Source organism: Otolemur garnettii, unplaced genomic scaffold (assembly GCF_000181295.1).
Source record: "Otolemur garnettii isolate 467f Iridium unplaced genomic scaffold, OtoGar3 scaffold00132, whole genome shotgun sequence".
NCBI lineage: Eukaryota > Metazoa > Chordata > Mammalia > Primates > Galagidae > Otolemur > Otolemur garnettii.
In genome coordinates this window covers 2,344,931-2,368,762 of record NW_003852527.1, presented here as the reverse complement: position 1 = coordinate 2,368,762, position 23,832 = coordinate 2,344,931, and the positions used below count along the sequence as shown (strand labels likewise).

The 23,832-nt window shown below is 35.9% G+C and overlaps 1 protein-coding gene across 1 annotated transcript in view; it reads right to left on the bottom strand.

The window, feature by feature from the left end:
• The window catches only part of FBXL4 (F-box and leucine rich repeat protein 4), a 61,641-nt gene extending 39,351 nt beyond the window's left edge, over window positions 1-22,290 (bottom strand). Inside the window, exons 1-5 of the mRNA XM_023518225.1 lie at window positions 22,234-22,290; window positions 17,979-18,096; window positions 16,790-17,389; window positions 6,551-6,896; window positions 1,641-1,885 (exon numbers count right to left, since the gene is read on the bottom strand). Coding sequence (XP_023373993.1) covers window positions 1,641-1,885; window positions 6,551-6,896; window positions 16,790-17,301 — 1,103 coding nt within the window. The 5' untranslated portion in view covers window positions 17,302-17,389; window positions 17,979-18,096; window positions 22,234-22,290. The remainder of the gene's footprint in view (window positions 1-1,640; window positions 1,886-6,550; window positions 6,897-16,789; window positions 17,390-17,978; window positions 18,097-22,233) is intronic.
• Window positions 22,291-23,832: the final 1,542 nt, after the last annotated feature.

The following is a 23,832-nucleotide window of genomic DNA, read 5'->3' as shown; positions in this document are numbered from 1 at the left end:
TTTACTCAATATTATTACTAGTCATAATGCACGGCCAAAGACACCTCACTTCAGCCATTCACTCCTACTGTTTTCTTTAATGTCTATGATTATTAGTTACCATCCTGTTATTTATAAAAATACATAAAGATGTGTCTTTATCTTAATATCTGTAGCCTGAAGGCAGGAACTATATTATACATTTCATATATCTATTTACGTGGCCAACAATACCCATTATAATATCTTGCACATACAGGATGAAAACAAACTTTTGATATATTCCTATAGTGTACAATAATGAGACAGAGCTATATGGGTAATTAAAATAACCTAAAGGTCTCTATAAAGTAAAATAATGCTTACTGACACCATTCTTCTATCTGCTATCATACTCAGTTTTGGTTTATGACAGTATATGCTCTATTCAATCATTAACTTCTGTTCTTCTTGGACCTATTAGCAGAGAGAACAATTTGCAAATTGTGTGTGTGTGTGAGTTGAGGTAAAGGGGAATAGAAAGAACTAAACTGTGTTTCACTGGACAGCTGTCAAATGTATTCAAATGAACCCCTTCCCTTTGCTCTTTTTCTGGCAGAAAAGAAACTCAGTATACCCATGCGCTACAAGCCATTACTGCTTGTCTTTATTTTTCACTTTGATGCATAAACTATCAGTATTTGTATTTTGAACACATTGTTACTATTTCAAACATTACTGCTCATCTAAATATAACATCAAATATTTATTTCTGAAACTGCAACTTTACTTGTATAATCTGAGTCAAGAGGAAACAAGGCTCCACATACAAATTTCTAATTTATAAACCACTACTCAAGAATAGATCTATTGGGGATATAGGTTGGGATAGCTGTAGTTCATTTTTCAGGATAAAAGACTATCCATTAATTTAAAATAACAAGTAATTTCCCCAAAGTTTCTACTTCATAATTTAACTTCATCAAAATGATGGGATTATATCTAGCATATGATGAGAACAACCATCACAAGGTTAAGAGAAAAACACCTGTTTGTATAATAAGAAAAATTACTATGGCATCACCAAAATGAATATGTACTTGTGCAAGCTTTCAAATGTTTAACAGGTGACATTTAATAGTAAGGAAACCAAATGCTTAAATAAAAAGGAGCAGAAACACCTGGGCCGGTCTACAAGTGTGGTCGGCTACTTAGCATGCAATTGCATTTTCAACATAATTAGTTTAAATGAGCTTCTAAATCTGGGTGATGTATTGCACATGTAATTAAGATTTAATTAAAAATGTTCTATAATAAATTGTTTTCCATTTCTGACAAATCACATTAGAGAGGTAGATTTGATTTGGAAATAGTTTTTAAAATGTGTTAATCATCTATGCTGAAAATACGAGAAAGAAAAAAAGGAACTCTGTTGAAAGAACTTGGGATTTAAAAAATATGAAGTAAATAAAGACTACAGTTCCCCTTCATATTATTAAGAGGATGGTAAAACACATTCATTTTTATAAGCAGCAGTATTCGGTACACAATGAAACATAAAACATTTCTTTTTTATTTCTACAATGTATGTGGTATATAATTTCAAACTTTTATTATAAGAACTACTACATAATAAGTATAGCCTGATGGTGGGAAAAACCTCACCAAGGCTTTGCACTAACCTGCTAAATCCCATGACAGAGATAAAGCCCCTACTGCCAGTCCAAGATAAATTAAGCCATTGGACGAGAGTGCATCGAGCCTGCAGAAATCCCAGAGAGGCATCATTCAGCTTTGCCCAGTATGGCTGCAGATTGAGGTGAATGTATTGTAGAGGGTCACAGCAATGCTGGTTCAGTAGTTTGCAAGTCTGTGCTAATCTACACAGATCTGGTAGAGTAAGATGATTCAGAATCATCTGAATGAGCTACATAAGAGAGAGGAATCAAGATCAGGAGAGAAAAACACTAAGAATCTCTTTTAAACATACAGTGTGATCTAATAAGAAATAAAAGTATAATATATTTTATAATATTTCACATAGTAAACAAATCAACATCAAATAGAATTACTCAAATGTGAAGAAATCATATAAGACCACATTGGTTTTCAAAATTGTTTGAAGTATATTTAGCTCATGTTGACTACTCATGTTCTTAGAATGCTGAGATATATTTTGGTAATCTGTTGAATACTATAGTGTTCCATACACTCAGCACTGACCAAACATCTACTATATGCCAGACACTGAGAGAAAGAGAGCCCATTCTCAGAGTGCTACAGTCCAACAGGGATTTGTCCAATGATAACGTGTTAATAGCTTTGACAGAAGCGCAGACTGCTACTATAGGCCTGATCCACACAGGTCTAACTCCAAAGTGTAAGTATGCTTGGCCAGGAAGTCTCAGCTTTAAAGAGTGATGGGCAAACCAGCAGAAAGCCTCACAGTGGAGTTTAGATTTATCTTGAAAGCAATGGGGAGCCCTGAAGGGATCTGAACTGCAAAGCAACATAGTCAGATTTGTATTGGAAGGATTATTGCAGAAGGTACTACAGGAGGGAGGCAGGGAAGGGGGGTAATGCAGAATTCTAGGAAAGAGAAAATAAGGTGTCTGCTTAAAGCAGCTGGCACCAATGATGGAGTAGCAAACATACAAAAATTATTAACAAGGTAGAAACAAAGAGATTGTTATCTCTAAATTATCTCCTTCAACTAGTCAAAATTTTAGTTTTTTATTAACAGTTGGGGGCTTCTAAACTATTCTTCAAAGCTTTAGTAACTATTCTGAACCAAAAACCATAAAGAAAAGAAAAAGATGAAATATTTGCTAAAAGCTGAAAATCTTATTTAAGAGTTTTTTTTTTTTTTAATTTAGAGCAGGTATTTACTGAGCTCAAGTTTCTGTTTTGTAATTAACCTAAATGCTCTTCTTCAATTTATTTGCTTATCTAGGCTTAGCAAGAATAATTTCAGGTCAGAATCTGTTTTAGGCCAAAATAATGCAAAATACAGAGTAACAAAAATATGATACTTAAGAGAAGTTCAAGGAGCGCTTATAAAATATGAGCATCAGCTAATCAATAAGCACATAGAACCCCTGTAAGTTGACCACACGCGAGACTTTAACAAACTGGACAACATACAGAGGTGTCAGTGTAAGAAACCAGCTACTGTACTGATACATCCGTGTGGTTGGTGCATGTCCGTCCATGAAAATTAGGTCAACTTAAGGATGTGGTCAACGCAGGGAGGTGGTCAACTTTGAGAGTTCTACTGTACATTTTATATAGCAACTTTTGGACTGTTTTTGCTATTTACTTTTAACATTTCAACTAGACTCTTAAAAAGTAACATCAGGGTATGTGTGTGTGCGTTTATAAAAACAGGAAAATATAAGGAAATTAAAAGTTAACCCAAAAGCAAACAAAGATGCTCTTCTTAACCAAAATTTATCCTTCTTCTAAGCTCATCTGTGTACTTCCTTGTGAAATTAAGTTTTAACAAAGAACCCTGCTGAGTTATATTAATAAAAACTCTCATCCATTACTATCCCCCAGCTGATATCTGATTACCTATATTTAGCCAAAATCTCCCTCACTCCTGATTTTTCTTCTTACTAATTTTCTATCCGCGGATACCCCCCTCTGCAACTTGGCCATACACTTGTATTTTCTGTACTCAAAGCTGAACACAATCTCTCTCCCCCACTACAAAATCTTACTACTGTGTTCCCTATACCTGTCACAATTGAATAATTTTTTTCTCTAAAAAGTTGCATACAATAAAGCTGTTAATATATAAAATATTATACAAATGAAAAAAATTCAAGTAAAAAATTAGAAAACCCAAACACTGAAGAAGGTAGAAAATGGGAAATCTCTCCATCTCTACACTCAATTCTAATAATCCTTCCCAGAGATTAAGCACTGTTAAAGGTTTTTCTGATCTCTTCCAGATAAATGTGTGTGAAATTTTATTCGTGAATCTGCAATAAAAAAGATACTATACACACTGTTCAGCACTTTGATTTTCTCATTTAATGATATATGCAGATCTTCCCATGCCTACATATATAGACCCACCTCATTCCATTTCATAGATGTGACATAATAATTCAACTAGTTTCTCTGATGTATTTCATGCTTTTTTATTGCAAATTATATTGCAGTATCATTATGTGTATGTATTATTTATGTACGTTCATCTTGGCAAACTTTGCAAATATATTGTTAGAGTAAATTACATGCATTTACAAGTTTTGATACAAGCATGAAATTGCCCTTTAGAATGTCCACGTTAATTTATATATGCACAAAGGTGTACCAAGTACCCTCTCACTTATATCATAGACAGTACTGCTATCAAAACTTTAACCTTTTTCATCCTAAAAGGCAAAAAAAGAAAAAAAGGGGTGGGAAGAGGACTGTTTTTTCTGCAGGTCTTCTTTTTCCTTTTTTAACTACAGAAATTTAGCCGTTTCTGAGGGGTGTTGCCTATTCCTGGACTCTGCCCTGTTCCATTTATCTAGCCAGCATCTCTCCCATATGAATTACTCTCTAGTGAAAATAAGTAAGTCTTCTAAATTTTTAAAGCATATGCATTGGAATGGATTGGATTGTTTGACTGCTAATGTGATTCAGGACTAACGTCCCTCTCACTCTTCTTGTCCAGAATTTCCCTGCGTATTCTTTCCTCCCCTTTCCCTTCCTTTCCTTTTTCCTTTCCCTCCTTTCTGAACTTTTTACTTTAAAAAATTCTGTTTGCATTTTAATTGGGGTATCACTGAATACATAGATTACCTCAAAGAAAACTGACACTCTGACTTTATTGTGTTTTCCTACTCAAAGGCACACTCTAATTTTTTAGTAAAAAAGTCTAAAGTATCTGCAACACTCCACAATTAATTTTACGTAAACTGAAGTACCATGAAAACCACTGTATACTTCAGCATCCTGAAGACCACTGGCTTAAAGGATAAAATGCAAATCTGCTGGGAAAACCCAGAGGTCTCTGAGGCAGCAGCGCAGTTTGTGGCTGCCAGGCCGGAGAGTCCCTGTCACTGCTGCCTATGGGCGTGGACCTGTGCACCGAGGCAGCCCTGAGCCTCCATTCAGGTGCGTGTCTGGCAACTGCTTTCCCCTTAAGTCCTATTCAGGCCATGCTGAAATACCAGAGTTACCAAACAAGTCACAGCTTCCTTCTCATCTTTGTACATTCTTTCCTCTGCCTGAAGTTCCCTTCTGCCAGTCATTCAAACGATATGTGCAAAGCATTGTATCACATCTGGATAAATTCAATGAACTACTTGTAATACATTTGCTGAATTTATACTTCCATTTTATAGTTTGGGAAGTGGGTAAGAATCAAAGAACTACTTCCGCTGGTGCCACGACAGACCCCCCAGCCCTGAGGAGCTACACTGTCAATATCTCACACCCCTCTCTGTCCTAGCTCAGCTCTCCCTCCATCTTTGCTTCTTCCTCTCACTAAGAGACAATCTGTGAGGCTTTTATTCTATAACACAAGACTTGACCTAGAAGGCCTCAGTGGGATCCTGGTCCCATGCCTTCTGAATGAACTACCTTGGACCCTTAAATTCACCTTTATGTGGCAAATTTAGCTACTTCACAGGATGTACCATAGCATTTTAACTATAGCATGTTATATAAGCATTATGGTTGCTATTACTGCAAGGCATTCAAGAAGCTGTCTGAACTTGTTCTATGCAAGTTAAGCTACTCATCTTATTACAATGAAATCTGAGATACCCACCAATTTGGAAGGGGGATATCTAAGCTGTTTAAATTTTAAGTCTATATTTTTTTCTTAAAAAGAAAACTGATTATATTACTTTTAACCACACACAGCAGTTTTCAGTGGGAGACAGAACTGCCTGGCCCTACTCCAGCCCCCAGAGGATATTTGGAAGGAGGTGGGATGAGGTTTTGGTGTTACTTGGTTGGGGAATGCTACTGGCATTTGATACATGGGAGCCAGGGATGCAAACATACCACAGAAGAGACATGCTGAAAACAAGACTTCAATCTAGACATAAGAAATGTACATGCAGGTTCAGGCATTCTGTACCTGCCTAGACCAAAACTTCAGTTAGAAGAATACAGAGCAGAGTGAGTAGAGAAGAACAAGTGACACTTAGAGAAACTGCAGACCACTAAGTGGAATAAACCTTCCTCTCACAATATTAGTAATAATCTTATTTTTCATAGCAAATCATCTTAAACATAAACTGATATAAAGTTAAGCACATATTGCCCATACTTACATTGTAAATATGAATTAAATTTACATATGAATTAAAGTGTATAGTTTTATATTGGTTAATGTATTTGGTTACTGTTAACTGATACATTAATGACAATATATATTAATAGTTTATCTAGAAACACTGAAGTCAATCTGAAACAAAAGCAGTAAAGTTAATAATTTCATCTAGTTTTGCCAAAACCAGGATATACGACAGATTGTATATGTCTTACCAATACTTCTATCCCTCTGATATCTAGTAAAATAAACATTAATATCTAGACATTTAAAAAAGTACAATATTGCTACTAAATATTTTTAGCTTACCTCATATGGTAGTTGATCAAAATACCCATTATTTGGCCCTTCCCTGAGGATAGCACTGATAAACTTTTTGTTAAGATTGTCCATTCTACAACCATCCTTTTTTTCATAGGCATCTTCTTCTAGACCATTCATGTCAATAAGTGAAGTCTTGAGAGAAAGCTCTGGTTTGTCCTTCGTACCATGTAGCACAACTGCATCTAATTCAGTGTAATAATCCAGAAGAGAACTATTTACTTCCAGTCGTATAAGATTTGTGGGAAAATTTATCTGTTTAATACACGGTTTAAATTGGCGAGCCTGGGAAGCATTCACCTTTGTAGGTCTCTCTGACCAAAGAATCTCCCATCTGCCAAAAAAAAGAAATGTCACTATAATATAGTTTAGAACAAAATCTACCGGTACCTTAAGGTTGTGGCCCCATGCCTAATATGTCACAGTGTGAAACAAAGTCATCAAATAAGGTGAATAGAATCAAACATAATTAATGTTTCTAGGACACTAAGAATGTACAACTAAATGCCACAGATCTTATTACTTAAATTATCTTTAAAAGTCCAAAAACAGTCCTTTATTCAGATTTCACACTGAGCAATTTAAAAACTAGAACATGCAGTTTGATGAATCTGAAGAACAACATTTGGCTTTAATCAGAATGGAAAGAATAAAGTACACAGGATAACGCTCCCTATGTGCACCTCTGAAACCAGCTGCAGAACCTAAGGTGATCATCTGTCTTACAAATGCCTCCGTCTTCAGCTTTTCCATTTCTACTACTGGCCCCATATAAACTCAAAACTTCCGTGTTATCTTTGATTTTCTCTTCCTTTTATCAAGTCACTTAGTTCTGTCAAATTTTTCAGGAAACTGTTTCTTGCATGTGCCCCTTTCCTGGATTTCTATTTCATCATCTTTTAGTCATCCTTGTGTCCCCAGTACCCAGCAGGTGTAATGTGCTCCCCTATCCCTCCACATGAACTCCCACTTCCTAGTCAGGTCAATCATTACTTTCCATATGATAAACTTATTTCCACCTGTGTCTCTGCTCATACTGTCTTCCTTCAAAGAAATGCCCGACCTAATATTACCTGCCCATCTATTCTTCAAGGCCTAAGTCATACTCCATCTCCATATAAATCTTCTTATAAAACTATTCTCCAAAATTTTATTTAAGGATTCTTCATAACACAGTGTCATCAGATGTTTAACATTTTCATATTTGTCAATTATTTCTCTAACATTTCCTAATATAGAGAAAATTAGAAACAAACAAAAATATTTTAATATCTTTATTCTTACTTTGGCTAGCAGAATTTTTTTAAAACAAGATTTTATATCAAAGAACAAGAATATACTACACATTGCTTTCAAAGAAAGCTTATGCCAATACTATGTAAGAATAACCACCAAAAGCATTATCTGTTAAAATAACCTCTAATTTCATAGTGAGACATCTCTCTTCATGATGTGATTTATAATTTATTGATTACTAATAACACTTAAAATGTTTTTATATATTTGTTAATTATATGAGAATTTTTTTCTCACCAATAAATTGCTGATTTATTTTTCTTGGCCCAAGGATCTACTAAGATCTAAGTAAACTGATTAACTATGGCAAACCATATAGGAAATTGAAACAGACAAAGGAATGTGAAACTCAAAGAAGAAATCTGAGCCAAAACTATAAAAGTCATCAACACATAGATATTCTCAAGGTCTTAAGCCTAAAAAGGCCAAGAAGGGCAGGTAGTCCTAATCTTGGAAGACCAGAGATGGAAAGCATGGCAATTTCTACCTTCAGGAATATAAGCATAAGGTAGCAGCTCAGTGGGGAGTGGAGTAAACACATCCTCACAGAAATCAGGGATTATAGGAACTGTAATGGTTCCTGGGATCCTTATAATTATACCGTATTTGTTATTTCTGCTGATACTTTCCCAAAAATTAGAAATAAAACTCATCAAGCATAAAGAGCCCGTGAGTATTTGTATTCAGAGACAACAAGAACACAGGAATGAAGAAACTGGTCACATACTATGACCAATCCTGGAAAGCAGGAGAAGAGTTCCAAGGAATAACAGCAGATTATGGCAGGTTTACAGAGAAAGAAAAGTATGTTGAGTACCTTCTTCCTCTGATAAGGCAGAAAAACAAACTTACAACATGGACCCAAAGAGTGTCCCTAAAGATTAACTACAAAAACCTTAAGAGTTCCAACAGCAGAAGTGATTTGAATACGCTAATGTAAATCTACACAGTAAACTAGAACAAGTCACGTAGCTACTGGGGAACAAATGTATGAAACTCCTAAAATGATCTTAAAGGGAAGAGGTATGCCTGGTTTGAATGGTTTATTTCCAGAAATCATGGTGTAAACTGTGGACTATATGAGAAAATTCAAACTTTGGTTTTACCAATCCTTTCATTGCTATTACAAACTGACATCAGACAACGCTGGAGAAATGTCTCATGTCCAAGACCACTCAGGACCCTGTGAAATAACCACTTACACTGGTTCACAGCACACGTGAACCAAACCAGCTCCTGTGAGGTGCTCCGTGAGGCTTGAAAGAAACACTGAAACTGTAATATAGAAATAACCTCCACCAGGTACTTTGCAGTAAATAAACATGCAGACAATACATATGCTTCATGCATAATTTGAAATGCATTATAATATAAATTAAATTATAAAATTACAAATATAAGCTTAAAGAAAGGCATTGATTAGAGCATAAATATTCTATTTTAATAATGCATTCATCTACTGAAGTCCCCTCTACCTTGAAGAATATGCAAAACAGGCAAGGTTAACAAGATGCTTTAAACTGACTTTCTAACATTTCTAGTATGTTTAAACATGTAAAGATTAATGTTATTGTAACAGTTTTGCTTGTTACTTCCATATAGCATGAACATTACACATGTAGTTACACATATAGCAGAAGTTGTACAAATTATAAACCTATTTAAAGTGAAACAATATGATCTTAGACTTTAGAAAGATTTAAAAATATATCTAAATATAAAAGTTTCCTAAGTGTATCATTAGTTTATATTTTATTTCACTGATAACCTAAAAAGTATAAAGTAAAAATGATAAAAAGACAGAAGAATTGTTTTGTAGATCTATGGCCACTTAAATTAGTGAACATTAACTATGACACCAATACAGCTAATTTTGTGGTATTTGCACTGAAGCAAATTTTTGTTTAAAATTTCCCAATAGAACTAGACTGTATCATGCTAAAGTTAGAAAGAGAAAGATGTCTGTATTATCCAACAACAACAACAAAACCCACCAATTTGTTTTTATTCTGGAATATTAAAGCCAAAATTTTAAAAACTAGTCAGTGAAAATGAGAACGCAAAGACAAAAATCCACACGTGTACACACACACACACACACTCTGCTGGAGCTAGCCTAACTCTTCATTCTCTAGACTCAGGCAGTGCTGATATGACTAAACTCCTTTAACTCACAGGCCTGTACATTTATATGGTTATTATTATAATATTATTCTCATTTTATTTATGTACTGTAGAAATCTGAAAAACTCGAATGCACTACTCAAGTATTTTAAATCTAGAGTGTCATATGTGCAAAATTCAGCCTGGAACCCCTTTCAGGCTGCACATCAGGCTTCCCCCAGAGCACTCAATTCTGGGATGGGAACCAACAGCGTTCTCTTTTCAAGTCCATTTACTGTTCTTCTGTTGATTGTACCAAATGATGACTAGATGTCCAGTGCTCAAAAAACAATAAACAAACCACTCTCCCAATGACTGCTGACCTGCTGTTACACCACTAAGAAACTCTCTCCCAGGCAACCAGGAAGCAGCAGGTATGCAAGACAGGAAGAGAGATGTTTCACTAATGGAAACCAGAGAAAGCAGGTTTTCTAACATATATTCAGGTCTGAAGCCAGGCACAGGAGTGCAAAGTTTTCCTGTGACCAAAATTTGTCCTAGTTAGCATATCTAGTAACCAGCAAAGAAAGTGCTCTTGCTAAAACCTTGTTCAATTTCACTAGCTGAAAGTGAAGGGATGGTTTAGGAAAACAAATAGGAATAAAAGAAACAAGCATTCCTTCCAGTCCATCTCTAATTGGAAACTAACAAACTGGCATTCTGCTGTAACAAATAAAATTAACCAGCAGAGTCGGTCAATTTTGACTTAATCATGTTCTGTGGCCCACAAAGTTGAGAGGACCAGACCATGACAAATTGTGAAATCATTGCTTAAGCAACTCCCTTTGGTAGCAAATTAGGTAACAGTCTCTTTCAACAACTTCTGTGTTATATTGAAGTTAAGAAAGCAGGGAGAAAAACAATCCACACCAACTAAATTTCATTCCAAAATAACTTTATTCCAATTCGCTTTTTAAATATGATCTCAGTTTCTCAATTTGTCATCTTTTCCTTCTCTCTTTCCCTCTCTTTTCCAGATAGTAACTCTGAACTAGCCTATTTATGACTCGTACACAATATCCATTAAGATCTTACCCTTAGGATAAGGTGACCAGATTTTTAACACTTTGTCCTGTGTCCCATGGCATTTTTTAAAAGTCCCAATTTTTGGAAAGAATGCATGACAAGCTAGGGAATGGCAGGAGAACGGGAAGGGAATATACGGTTTTCAGCTGCCATGTGGCTATTTTGCCAAGATATGAGTTTTACATTATTTTTGTTAATTTTATAATGTTAAACTTTAATAATAACAAATAATTGTTAAGAACTTATTATCGAGAACTGCTTATCAAAGTTTGCATTGTTGATCAGTTGTTAGAATTTGACCACCACTGTTTGGACTTAATGAACAATGGCATTTTTTGGCATTGGCAAAGACGAAAACATTTTGTAGTCTCTCAGACCATACACATCGTACTGCATGCTAGTGCTAGTTAAACAAGTGATGTCAACAAATCAGATATTCAGATAATTTAGGCAAGTAATTTATTTTATTTATTTCATGAATTTAGCAGACAGTACTTGTATTATGTATATTTTATAGTGGCGGTAAAAAGTCTAGCACCAGCCTTGAAAGTAACGCTTAAGACTTACGAGATATCATTAAAAAAATATATTGATAAAGAAGAGGTTAAATTTGGGCATCAGCAAAAATCACAATAGACAACAAATGGTTAGAAATATTTCATCATTTTGAAACAAACCATGTTCCATATAGTACGCACTAAAAATTGTGGGATATGTGCTATCCTTACCAGGAACTCAGGCTGCGACTGAACACGTTTTTCCTATGGTAAATAAAGTGTGGACATCAGAAAAATCACAATTAAGTGTTGAGACTTTGAAAGCCATTTTATGTGTGAAATATAATTTAACAAATTCTTGTGAAAAACTTCATGACCTTTTAAACGACAGCAATCTACTAAAAAAAATTCACTCAAATGAGAAATATGCCAAAGAATAAAATAATACTATACATAATTTTTAAATGTATATTTGTAAATTGTATTTATGTTGAAATTAAAAAATTATATTGCAATACTATTTTTGCATTCTATGAAAATTTTTATTATTCCATATAGACCAAATTTTTAATTAAGAAAACCCCCGTCAATGGTGTCCCGCTTTACCAATGTTAAAAGCTGGTCACCTTACCTTAGGACCAGGATACTCTATGCTACCTTTTTTCTTTTCCTCTTAATAAGGCTCTAGGCAAGAAGTCAAAAGTGTTTGAGATCTAGTAGAACTACCTATAGAACTCTCAAAAGAGTTTGAGATCTAGTAGAACTACCTTCTCAGCTTCATTTGCTGACTAGAAAAACACAATCAGATGCAATAGGAAATGACTGCTTTTGAATTTTGAATATTCTAGAAATATAAGAAGTCCATTTCCGCAAACAAGTTTCTGAGCTATTCCAACATACTCTTATTTGCTAATTCCTAAAGTTTGCACAAATCCATGTACTCAATTAAAATAGCAAGCATAGTAGCCCGGTGGTTTCCAAACAATAGCACATGATAGAATTTTCATGACTAAATGTGAAAGGGAATGTATATTGGCATACATAAAAACATATGCACATATATGTGTTCTTATAAAATCACCAACTATTCATTAGTCAAGATTCTCATCATGCTAATTTCTTACTATACACTGAGGTTTCTTTTATGAAATAATGGTGATGATAAATGAGGTTAGTCTTTTATTTGTCCTTTAAATTATGCTTATGTAGCAAAATAAATAATCTGACAACTCCATGTGTATAAGTGGTTCTTAATTTTTTGGGGGGGGGGTAGGGCTGGGTATGAACCCATCACCTCTGGCATAAGGGGCCAGCGCCCTACTTCTTTGAGCCATAGGTGCCGGCCCAATTTTTATAATCATCATTATTATGTTGACTAGGTTATTGTAGCTGACTTCTCTTAGATCCCCTGTCAGATGGGGTTGCTTCACTCCTGACGGCTTATACCTGCATCTTTCTTCACAGAACTACCCTTGGGTCTCATCACCCAGAGAGTGGTATGTGCCTGTTAGATTTTCAGACCCCTTCCCACCACTCCAGCCACAGCAAACACTGACTAGTGCAGGAGTCTAAGAGCCCAGCTCCCCTGCAGCTTTGCCTCCCAGCAGACAGGGGCTTTACATGAAATTGTATCCTTGCCTGACTTCTTCCCCTTCCCTACCAGGCTTCCCCCACTCCCACACCAGCTTCTCCTGGAGCATCTCCCTAACAAATAACTGCATAGCAACAGTTGTCTAAAGATCTGGTTTTGAGAAACTGGATCTAAGATATCTACAAAATCCCAAAGTCTAGATTTTGCTATTTAAGATCTCTATACTCCTGGACTTTTCTTCTTCAAACACCATGTCATGATCTCACCTCCCAATGTGTGGTTCTCTCCCCACCTTTCCTACCCACATAGACGGCTCCCTCAACCCTCAAGTCTCAGCTGTCACTTCCTCAGGGAAGTCTTTCTGAGCTCCAAGGATTAGATTCTCCCCTCTGCCAATATATATTCCCTATGACCTCCTAGTCCTCGTCTAGGCTGGCCTATAAGCTCAAAGAGTAAGAGCCAGCTCTGTCTAGTTCGTGAACGACCAGAAAGGAGTTCAGTGACTGTTTCCAATTGCCTAAAGAAATTCACCAAAATGAATCTGGAAATAATACAGGTATATCTTTATTATACACCCATATTCTTTTATTATTATTATAAAGAATATTATACATATTCTTTTCATAATTTTTTTCCTTTGTTTTTGTATTTTCTAACATTTTTTTTTTACAACAAACACCTATTGATCTCATAACCAGTAAACTTTAAAAAGGTATTTCCTTTTTTTTTAAATTTCAGATTAATATGAGGGTATAAATGTTTAGGTACATTGTTTTCATTGCTAAGGTCAAGTTCAAGTTGTAGGTGGGCCCTTCACACAGAGGTACACTGAATACCCTTACACTGTGAACATTAGGTAAAAACTTGTAAAAAGGCCTTTTCTTCTTTTTTTTTTTTCTAAAGACAGAGTCTCGCTTTATTGCCCTCAGTAGGGTGCTGTGGCATCACAGCTTACAGAATCACTTAGGCGATTCTCTTACCTCAGCCCCCTGAGTAGCTGGGACTATAGGCTGCCACAATGCCTGGCTATTTTTTTGTTGCAATTTGGCCAGGGCCAGGTTTGAACCCACCACCCTGGGTATATGGGGCTGGTGCCCTATCTACTGAGCCACAGACACCATCCAAAAGGCCATTTCTTATACTGTATGGATACATTGGTCAGATTCTTTTTCTCGTAAAAGTTAACGGCATTTTCTGTAGAATAAAGCTAAAAATCAGTAAAACAAATTAGAAATATACACGCATCTATAAATAAGGTTTTAACTTTAATCCAAACCACACATTATAATTCTAAGAAGCCCAAGACTATGATTTATACTCAAACTCTGTTATGCAGCTGTTAAGCTTTAGATTGGAGAAGAGACATCACATGTTTCATAGATTTCATCCTCAAATCTGCACAGCTTTTTGGAAAGAAGTAGATAACTCTGTAGGAAAGAGACAAAGAATGACAGAGTCCTAATGAAACAATTCTCACATAAGAAAAGATCCTCCTCCAAGTACCACTTTTTTTCTCAAGTACCACTTTTTTTCTTCTCTGAAAAAAAAAATCCATATATTGAAGAATCCTGGTTTTTTGGATTTAAAAAAATGACTCAATAGCATTGTTCACAGTTAATTATCAATGCAGTTCTGAAACTACCCTGAACAAGTAAATCATTGTAACAGCAATCTCCAAGTTGACCTGTCTCTGTATTTCTGTTCAAGGAAGCAGTGTGTTCAAGGTGGCAGCAGATCCCTGGTCCTCTGGTAGCTGGGGTCCTACCAACTCACAGACGCCCGAGATGTGCTCCCAGCTATACTGTGCTCCCTGGGCAGGAATTTGTGTCTATTCTGCCCACTGTTCACTGCGTCCTCAAATACCTACACAATGCCTAGTACACAGCAGAAGTTAAAATATTTAATAAAGGGTGATTTAAGCATGCGACATAAAGATCTGAAAACTGATAAGGTTAACAAGTAATAGAAAAATGAAAAAATAACACAAACAGTTAGTTCAGGAAAAGAAATATAAATAGCTCTTACACATATGAAAAAATGGATATTCAACTTCAGAGACAAAAGAATTTTAACAAAGTTAACATTAAATAACAATTTTCACCTCTTCAACTGCAAAAACATTGAAAAATTCACTAACACTCTGTGGATGAGACTTTGGCAAAACATACATAGACACACACTGCTAAGGGGAATAGAAGCAGGCAAAGTCCCTTTTGAGGGATATTTGGGACTACATATAAAAATTACAAGTGTTAAAAAATTAAAATTAAATGTAATTAAAATTAAACTGTTAAAATTTAAAAAATGTTAAAAAATCATCAAATTATTGCCTTTGACTAAGCAACTCTTCTGGGAAATTTATCAGCATATACACTTACACGCATGGGAAGTGACTTATGAGGGCATTTTTCCCTACACTGATTATTTACAACTGCAAAAGACTGGAAGCAACTAAGTGCCCATCAGTGGGGACTAGACAATGAACTGGGGGTCACATATACTATGTGTGACTTCCAACTATAGAGATGAATGAGGAAGCTCTCTTTACACTTGTATGAAAAAACTCAATATATACTACTAAGTGAAATAAACAAGATATAAAGAACAATTTAATTAGTCTGCTGACTTTTGTAGAGGAAGAAAACTAAAATATATTTGTATTTGCTTCTATCCACACAAAGAAACTCTGGGCTCGGCGCCTATAGCTCAACCGGCTAAGGCGCCAGCCACGTACACCTAAGGTGGCGGGTTCGAATCCCCAGCCCGGACCCGCCAAACAACAATGACGGCTGCAACCAAAAAATAGCCAGGCGTTGTGGCGGGCGCCTGTGGTCCCAGCTACTTGGGAGGCAGAGGCAAGAGACTCGCTTGAGCCCAGGAGTTGGAGGTTGCTGTGAGCTGTAATGCCACGGCACTCTGCCCAGGGGGACAGCTTGAGGCTCTGTATAAAAAAAAAAAAAAAAGAAACTCTGGAAAGATAAAAGGAAGTTGACAGAAGTGGCTTTGCTGTAAGAAGGATGTGTCCTAGGCACGGGGAGAACTCGGTATATGCTAGACTGTATTCTGTACTTTTTAGATACTATTTTTAAAAATAAGAGGTTGAATGACAAAAATGAGAGGAGATGCTAGGCAAATTGGTGAAGTAAACAGGATTGCAGTGAGAATGAATGAATTACTCAAAGCAACATTTATTTTTCAATGAATATGCTTTTACAAAAACATCCAACATCAAACCTAATACCCTCAGGTTCTCCTCCGGAGTATCACTCCACAGGCCTATTTTGAGTTGTTCAAAGTATTTAAAAGCATAATGCTGCCTGAAAATACTGTAAAAGTCATATTTCCTACTAACTTCTCAGAACAGACCATGTCCTTATTTGTTGAATCTGTGCCTTTTGTTTTAGGTAACATTTGTGACATGAAAATATCACCATCCATGAATGTTATAGTGTGTGTGTTAAAAGTATAAAGTATTCAGTAAATCTTCATACATGTTAACTCCTTTCCCCATCAGGAAACTAAGGAAAATTTTCAAAATCTAATTCATTTAAATTATTCAAGAGAAGGCTTTCAATAAATAAAGACCTCTAAAACCTTAAAACCACCAAAACCTTTCAGCCATATTAACTTAAGTCTTTAAAAAGTGAGTCTTACCTTACTTCAGCTGTTGGGCTTGGGGAATAGGGATTTGCTGAACAAGCCAGAATTCTGATGACGGCTCCAGGATGATAGGTCTCTAGGACATGAACAGCTGTAGGATACACCTGTTGTTCAAAAGTAAGTTCCACATAGTCCTGGCTTTGAAAATTAGGTGGCGTCCTCTTGAATGGCAAAGAAGCACTAGGACACTGATCCCACCACATCCCATAAGTTCGAAACACAGCCGTCTGGGTAAAGTCACCAGAACTTGGGAATACATTTGGTACACCTGCCAAATTCCACATGGTATAGGACATACTATTTTCACTTCCATAATGGGAACTGAAATCCACCACTTCTTTGGCATACTGGACCACCTCTGCATTGAGAGGGCAAGTCCGGCTGTTTGATTCTATAGTTCTATGGTTGTTCATCATCTCTCCTCTTGTAGCTGTCCTGGCTCGGCGCCGAAGGCACATATAATAAAACATAGTCAGAACTGTTAACATGGGAAAGACTGGTGACATCTAGATGTGAATTATGACGCTTCAAAAGGTCAGGTGTCCTCAGTAAGATGCATGAACTCTTTGAAGGATGTTCTAAAAAAATGAATGGCTAGGGAAAATAAAATAATTTAAATAAGCAGAAAAATGCATGGATAAGGTAACAAACAAGCTTTATCCCCAATGTAACTTCCCAGAATGAAACTCCAAAAAAACAAGCTTTAAACGGTAAATGTTAATGTCCAGTACAAATAATATATTAATGCATTTTAAGAAACCTAAATATTGTAATGTACACATTATGCTATATGGAAAGCAACAATGATATTATAAGGCAATGGAAAATGAATGATCCAAAAAGCCTTAAGCTTAAAAATTATTTAAAATATATGGTGAACCACTAAAATACTACTGTAAATCCAAAAGAATCTTAGGCATTGCCATAATTTCACACTGTGACAAATGATTTCCTATTGTTAATTATTAATCTTTTCTAACATGCTAAGCACAGCTATCATATTATTGGGAAGGAATATAGTCTGTTGGTACTCACAGTCAATAATACAGACCAACTAAATTAACTGCCTTACACATCATTGACAGCCAGAAAGTGTTTAATTTATAACTCTTAGCATTATTTGTTAGGGAAATTCAAAGTTCACTGGCTGGTTTGTTGCCAGATACTCTTAGAAATCACTCACCCCAGATAGCATGGTCACAGGATAAACATGGGAAATGCAAAAGTTGGCATTCGTCCATGTAGCCTGAAATTGGCATGCTGGCTTCAGATACAAATACTGAAATGTGACATCCTTTTACCTGTAAGATAAGAGTTTTAGAAAGTATTTTTATGTCTAACTTAGGAAATCAAATATTCTAAAAAGATTATTATAGATAAACAGCCAATTATTAGACATAGAACTTTCAAAAGTCAGCCTTCCAAAAGTCTCTAGCCTTCCAAAAGTAGGTAGCCTTCCAAAAGTCTCTCCCACTCACAAACCTCCCATGGCTTTTTCTTACCTACAAAATACAGTATCAATCCCTCAGCTTGGTATTTCAAGACTCTGGAGCTGGAGCAAGGACAGCTCCAGTTGTCTTTCATGTTTTACACTGTCTCCCTTCCTATATATATTTTCTTTCCCAACCTCTTGATTGCACACCAGTAGGTTTACTCTCTGGCACCTACTGATGCTACATTTTTATTAGATCTGTACCTTAGCTCCACTAGAGTCTATGTTAAAAGTTTCTTGAGGAGGGAATAGCCAAAGATCGTCATTTCTCATAGTACTCAGTGTGTACTAAGCACAAAATATTTGACATGCTGATTAGTGAAAAAAAATACTATAAAAGTCTAAAATAATTTTAAATTATAAAACAGCATCCCTCTGCCTCTCAATCTCAGCCAGATCCAAACACACTAAAATGCTTAATAAAATATAACCAATAAAATATAACAATAAAAAGCTGAGCCCAAAGCAAACACAGAGAATCCACAGCCCTAAGAAAGAAAAGGGAAAGTCAAAGCTCATGTGACTCATGGAACCAGTGACAGACCACAATGGTGACAAGAGGACTTTCTACCACCCAAGCAAATAGGTTATTTCAAGACAAGGGTCACATCTAGGAGGACCTTCATAAAGCCAAAACTTGGAAAAGATCGTCCTATCCATGAAACCAGGACTATAAAAACTTAGCTCACTAACCGGGAAGCCTGAGTAGGCCTGACATCAATCAACTAAGCCAAAGTGCGGAAAATCACTAGAACAGATCAGAACCCTATTAGGTATGCATCACGCACAGAATGTGAACCTAAATTCACACTATCGTCATATCTTAGAATTCCACCCCATTTCCAAGCCAAAAAATGAAAAAAGAAAAGAAGTTCTGAATTGGTAAAATCTAAGGACCAGTAGCAGCCAATGTAAACCTCTGTGCAGCGATGCTTCTAAAACATAGAACAGACTACACCTTCATTAAGGATGCACCACAGTAAAAAATTATAGACCATAATAGAAAACAAACCACGATGAGGGGCAGTCATTAGACTCAAGAACTATAAGAGATAAAAAAAAAAAAAAATAGAATAATCTGTTATTCTATTTGCTGAAGAAGGATAAAAACATTTATTAAAATAAATAACATTTAGTAAAATAACATTTATTATTAATAAATTAACATTTAATAATAAATAACATTTATTATTAATAATAAATAACATTTTTACAGTACATTTTCCTAGGATGCATCATGAATCAAGGAACCAGGCTCAGCTCAGGACTCATAACACCAAATACAGAAGCACTAGTCATGCTATAAATGGGGAAAAAACAACTATCTAGTTTATCATTTCTTTATTCAACATTTCACCCACCACAAGTATAAATCCGTACAATAAAAAAAATTTTACAACTGTACAAATCTCAAATCTTTAAAGCAAAAATTTGAAATGGTACAGATCTTTCCACTATCATATGTACTTTATTTCAAAATAGGCCCACGAGTAAACATAGAAGAGGCACTTTTCAAAGAGTGACTCTCCTCTCGGCTCAGCGCCTGTGGCTCAAGCAGCTAGGGCGCCAGCCACATACACCTAAGGTGGCGGGTTCGAATCCCCAGCCCGGGCCCGCCAAACAACAATGATGGCTGCAACCAAAAAATGGCCAGGCGTTGTGGCAGGCGCCTGTGGTCCCAGCTACTTGGGAGGCTGAGGCGGGAGACTCGCTTGAGCCCAGGAGTTGGAGGTTGCTGTGAGCGTGATGCCATGGCACGCTGCCCAGGGGGATAGCTTGAGACTCCGTCTCAAAAAAAAAAAAAAAAAGAGTGACTCTTTTTTGATCCTTCTCTTTCTAAACATAAAAAGAATTAATGAAGTTAAACTGCAAAAATAAAATCTAGAAAATAAAGAACAGCATATAACAAATATCCAACCCAAATACAGATCAGCTAATCTAGAACACTGTGTATGTTTTATTCCTGGAAATCTTCAAGGGAAGAACTGAAAACCACTTGCCAAGGGAGACAGATGAACTAACTGTATGATCTTTCAACATCACTTCTCACTCTACAGTCTATCACCTGCTTCTACTAAGCTCTTCCCTTTTTCTTTATAAAAGTGTTTATCAGAAAATAAAAGTGTTTTAGAATCAAAGAAAAATCTGCAAGATTAGATATGATTCATGTGATTTCACAATCATTCCTGGTGAAGATTGAGAAAAACTGCCAAAGTCAAATTGTTTGACATATACCAAACCAACAGCATGGTCACTATTTCTCAGCTAGCTTTTACCACTGTGGATTATAAAACAATATCAAAACAGCACGATGATATGTGCAATATCATTTTTAAGCTGTGTTAAAGTTAAATAAAACTTTACTACACTGAGGCAACATATGTAAAAGTAAGTTATAAACTATAAATATATGTGTTACATGTTCAAATTTCTTCAGTACAGAAATGCAAAATGAATACTCTGTTGTTTTCCAACTATGAATAAATATTGAATTAATGTTTTGTGAAATCAAGGTAAAAATCACAAAAGAAATTTTTGAAAGAAGGAACATCAGAGTACAGTATACTGAAAAAGCAAATACATATTTTTTTCTTTTTCCAGAAGTGCTTTTCTGAAAACTTTATAGAAGTTAAAACCTGAGGAGATAAGCAAGGTATGAAAATTAAAGGAACGGTACAAACCCATTTCTAATGTCCTTCACTGATTCTAAACTCCTTTCCAATCTACTAAGATGACACATAAAAGTGTTTTAGGGGTGAGGAAGAGCATATAGAGAAGACAAGATAGGTCCCTTTACATTTCCCTGGGGAATGAAGCTGGAAAACAGAATGGAGTCACTGTCTCAGGCCCCATGTGGGTAGTGACAAACAATCCAGAAGTCCAAGTTGTCCATGTACTGTCTGGACTTCTGCCGAGGCAATTTGTGATAACCAATGAATATCCCCGTGGGCAATGAAGCAAGTGTAAAAGATACGGTAACTCTATTTTATGAGGAGAATGGGAATCAAAGACAAAATGATTTTTGCCCACCTGGTATAAATAAATAAATATTAGTGGAGAACACTAAATTCGTCCAAAAGGGTGAATATAAAATGTACCTCTTGGTAGAGATTTTTTCTAGTTCACTCAAAAAACTAATTTTAAAGACTCTCACAATGTGTAAAAATGGTATTTCCCATTTAATAAGAGACCAGAATTAGAAAAAGGGTAAGTTTCATTTTATTTGTTGCTTAATCGAATCACTTATCAACAGTGATTATGAGGCAAGAAATTCTCTACAACACACTGAACATTTACACTAGCACAATCAAGGAATACAAAACAAGAGCCATTTTAACTTGTATCTTGAGACTTTCATACTCCCTGGGAAACAACTTGCTTTATAAGGCATGATTTTATTATAATACAACTTATTTTCAACCATATCTTCCCTATTATAAAATGCTTAACAAAGTTAAATAATACAATTACACAGAAGCAGTAACAGCGGAAAGGAGAAATTAAGAGGTATAGACAAGGGAGAACATATGTTTCCTACAGAGATTTGAAGTGAGATGGGGAATCGATGAAGCGGAGAGAAGCAGGATGGCAGGCGCTGCCGAGAAGTCGGCTTGTGCTCCAGCAGAGGGAGGAGGAGGAAGGACAGGACTTTTCATGAAACAACAAAAGGAGCAATCAGAATGCTAGGTTCACAGTGTGATGAAAGAACCTGGAACACAAGTTTAAAACTCAAAAGAGAAATCTCAACTTGGATTAGAGTGAAAAAACAGGGAAAAAGGTAAAAATGACAGGGAATATGCCACAAGCTTATACAGAAGACAAGTCATAACACAAAACTTACTGGTAAAAGAGCCCACAGAGATGTGTCACAAAGTGATAGGAAAAAAAGTTTAGATAGCTTTGCAGAATGAGCAATGTGGTAACCAATGAAGAAAAAAGGCCATACCTTAAAGGTTTATCATTTCTGAATCCTGCTGAAACTGATCAAGAGACATTGTTTTGAGGAATGGTCTTCTATGGTTGAATCTAGAAATCAAATACAGGAATAAAAGAAAATGCCAATCGAGAAAAATGGAATTCTATCTGAATTTGCTGTAGCTTCTGAAATTCCTGCCAGCTCTTTTTCTTGGCTGCCCCCTCTAGACTTCCAAACCAAAATGTGTTCTTATCTACCGGCCTGCTCTCTGGTAGTTCTCCTCCATCTTCTTCTTCCTCTTTCTTCTCATGTACAGAGAGGCACTACTGAAGAAAAGCTGCCATTCTGATAACACTGTATGTAAGAACGTATCCACCTACTTCTTTCTGCCACCGCCTTACCACAGCCCTTCCACTTCCACACCCACCACCATTGATTTAGACCCACCAGAATCTCTTCCAGGCCCTTAATAGCAATTGTGCTGTCATATCTCAGCATCTTGAAGTCTTTGACTGAGTTGCCCTGAAATGCCCTATCTCATCCTCTGCTTGGCACCCTGTTACTCATCCTTCAATGTCAGATTCAGACTTTATCCACCACCCACCTTTCCTCTGCTCTTGCATGTTATGTATTTCCTATTACTTACATGCTAAGATACTTGCCTTCCCCAATAATTACATACTCCTCAAGTTCAGAGAATGTGTCTCAGTTATAACTATGCCCTTATGGCCTAATGCATGCCAACATTTGTTGTTTTATAGAGATCGGCAGATTATATGACATAAGAGAATTAAAATAAACACAGAAATAAAACCAGTGACTCTTCTACATAAGGTGCATGTAAACCAAAAAATGAAGCAAAAAATGTTCCATATCTTGATACAGAGAAAAGGAAGGGGAAAGTAGATAATAAAAACTAAAACACAATAGGTAAAATTCAAATGTATCAACTTCTTTGAAGCCATCCAAGAAGGAATAGTATCCATATTGAAATTTAACTTTTCAAAGAGAATGAAAAAAAAAGTGTTAACTTCTGTTAGTACAAAAGCACCCCCTGAATACATAAAAGAGACTTGACTCCAGTCACAAAGATACTCTGATTGAAATTAAAGAAACATTCATGAAAGAGATGATTGGAGAGGTAAAAGAAAGCCATTTTCTCAAATACAATGATTTTTTTTTTTTTAACATTCCAAATCTATGTTAAGACTAAAGGCTGATTATGGAGAAGTGGAGAAACTAAGGATAAAAAAGAAGGTATCTTTTTTACCTTGGATAAGAGAAGTTATTGATCATCTAAGTTATCTAAGGTTATCTCTTTTCTTAAAGAGATAAGCTAAGAGCTAAGAAAAAAGAGGCCAAGGGAGGGGACAATGTAAGTGCAAGGGTGAAAGGTTAATGTCATTCTGGTATTGAATCCACTATGGAGGGGTGTTAGCAGAAGCACCCTTTTTCTTCATCATAATTACTGAGATTCTACTGTAATATATGTTTAAAACTAACATAAAATATAACAGCATCCATATGGAGAATACTATGGACGTGCCTCTCTCTTCCTCTAAGTAAATTTCTTCTCCAGTTAAGAAATTTCTATTACAGTATTTGTAATCAGTAAGGTCTCAATGTAGA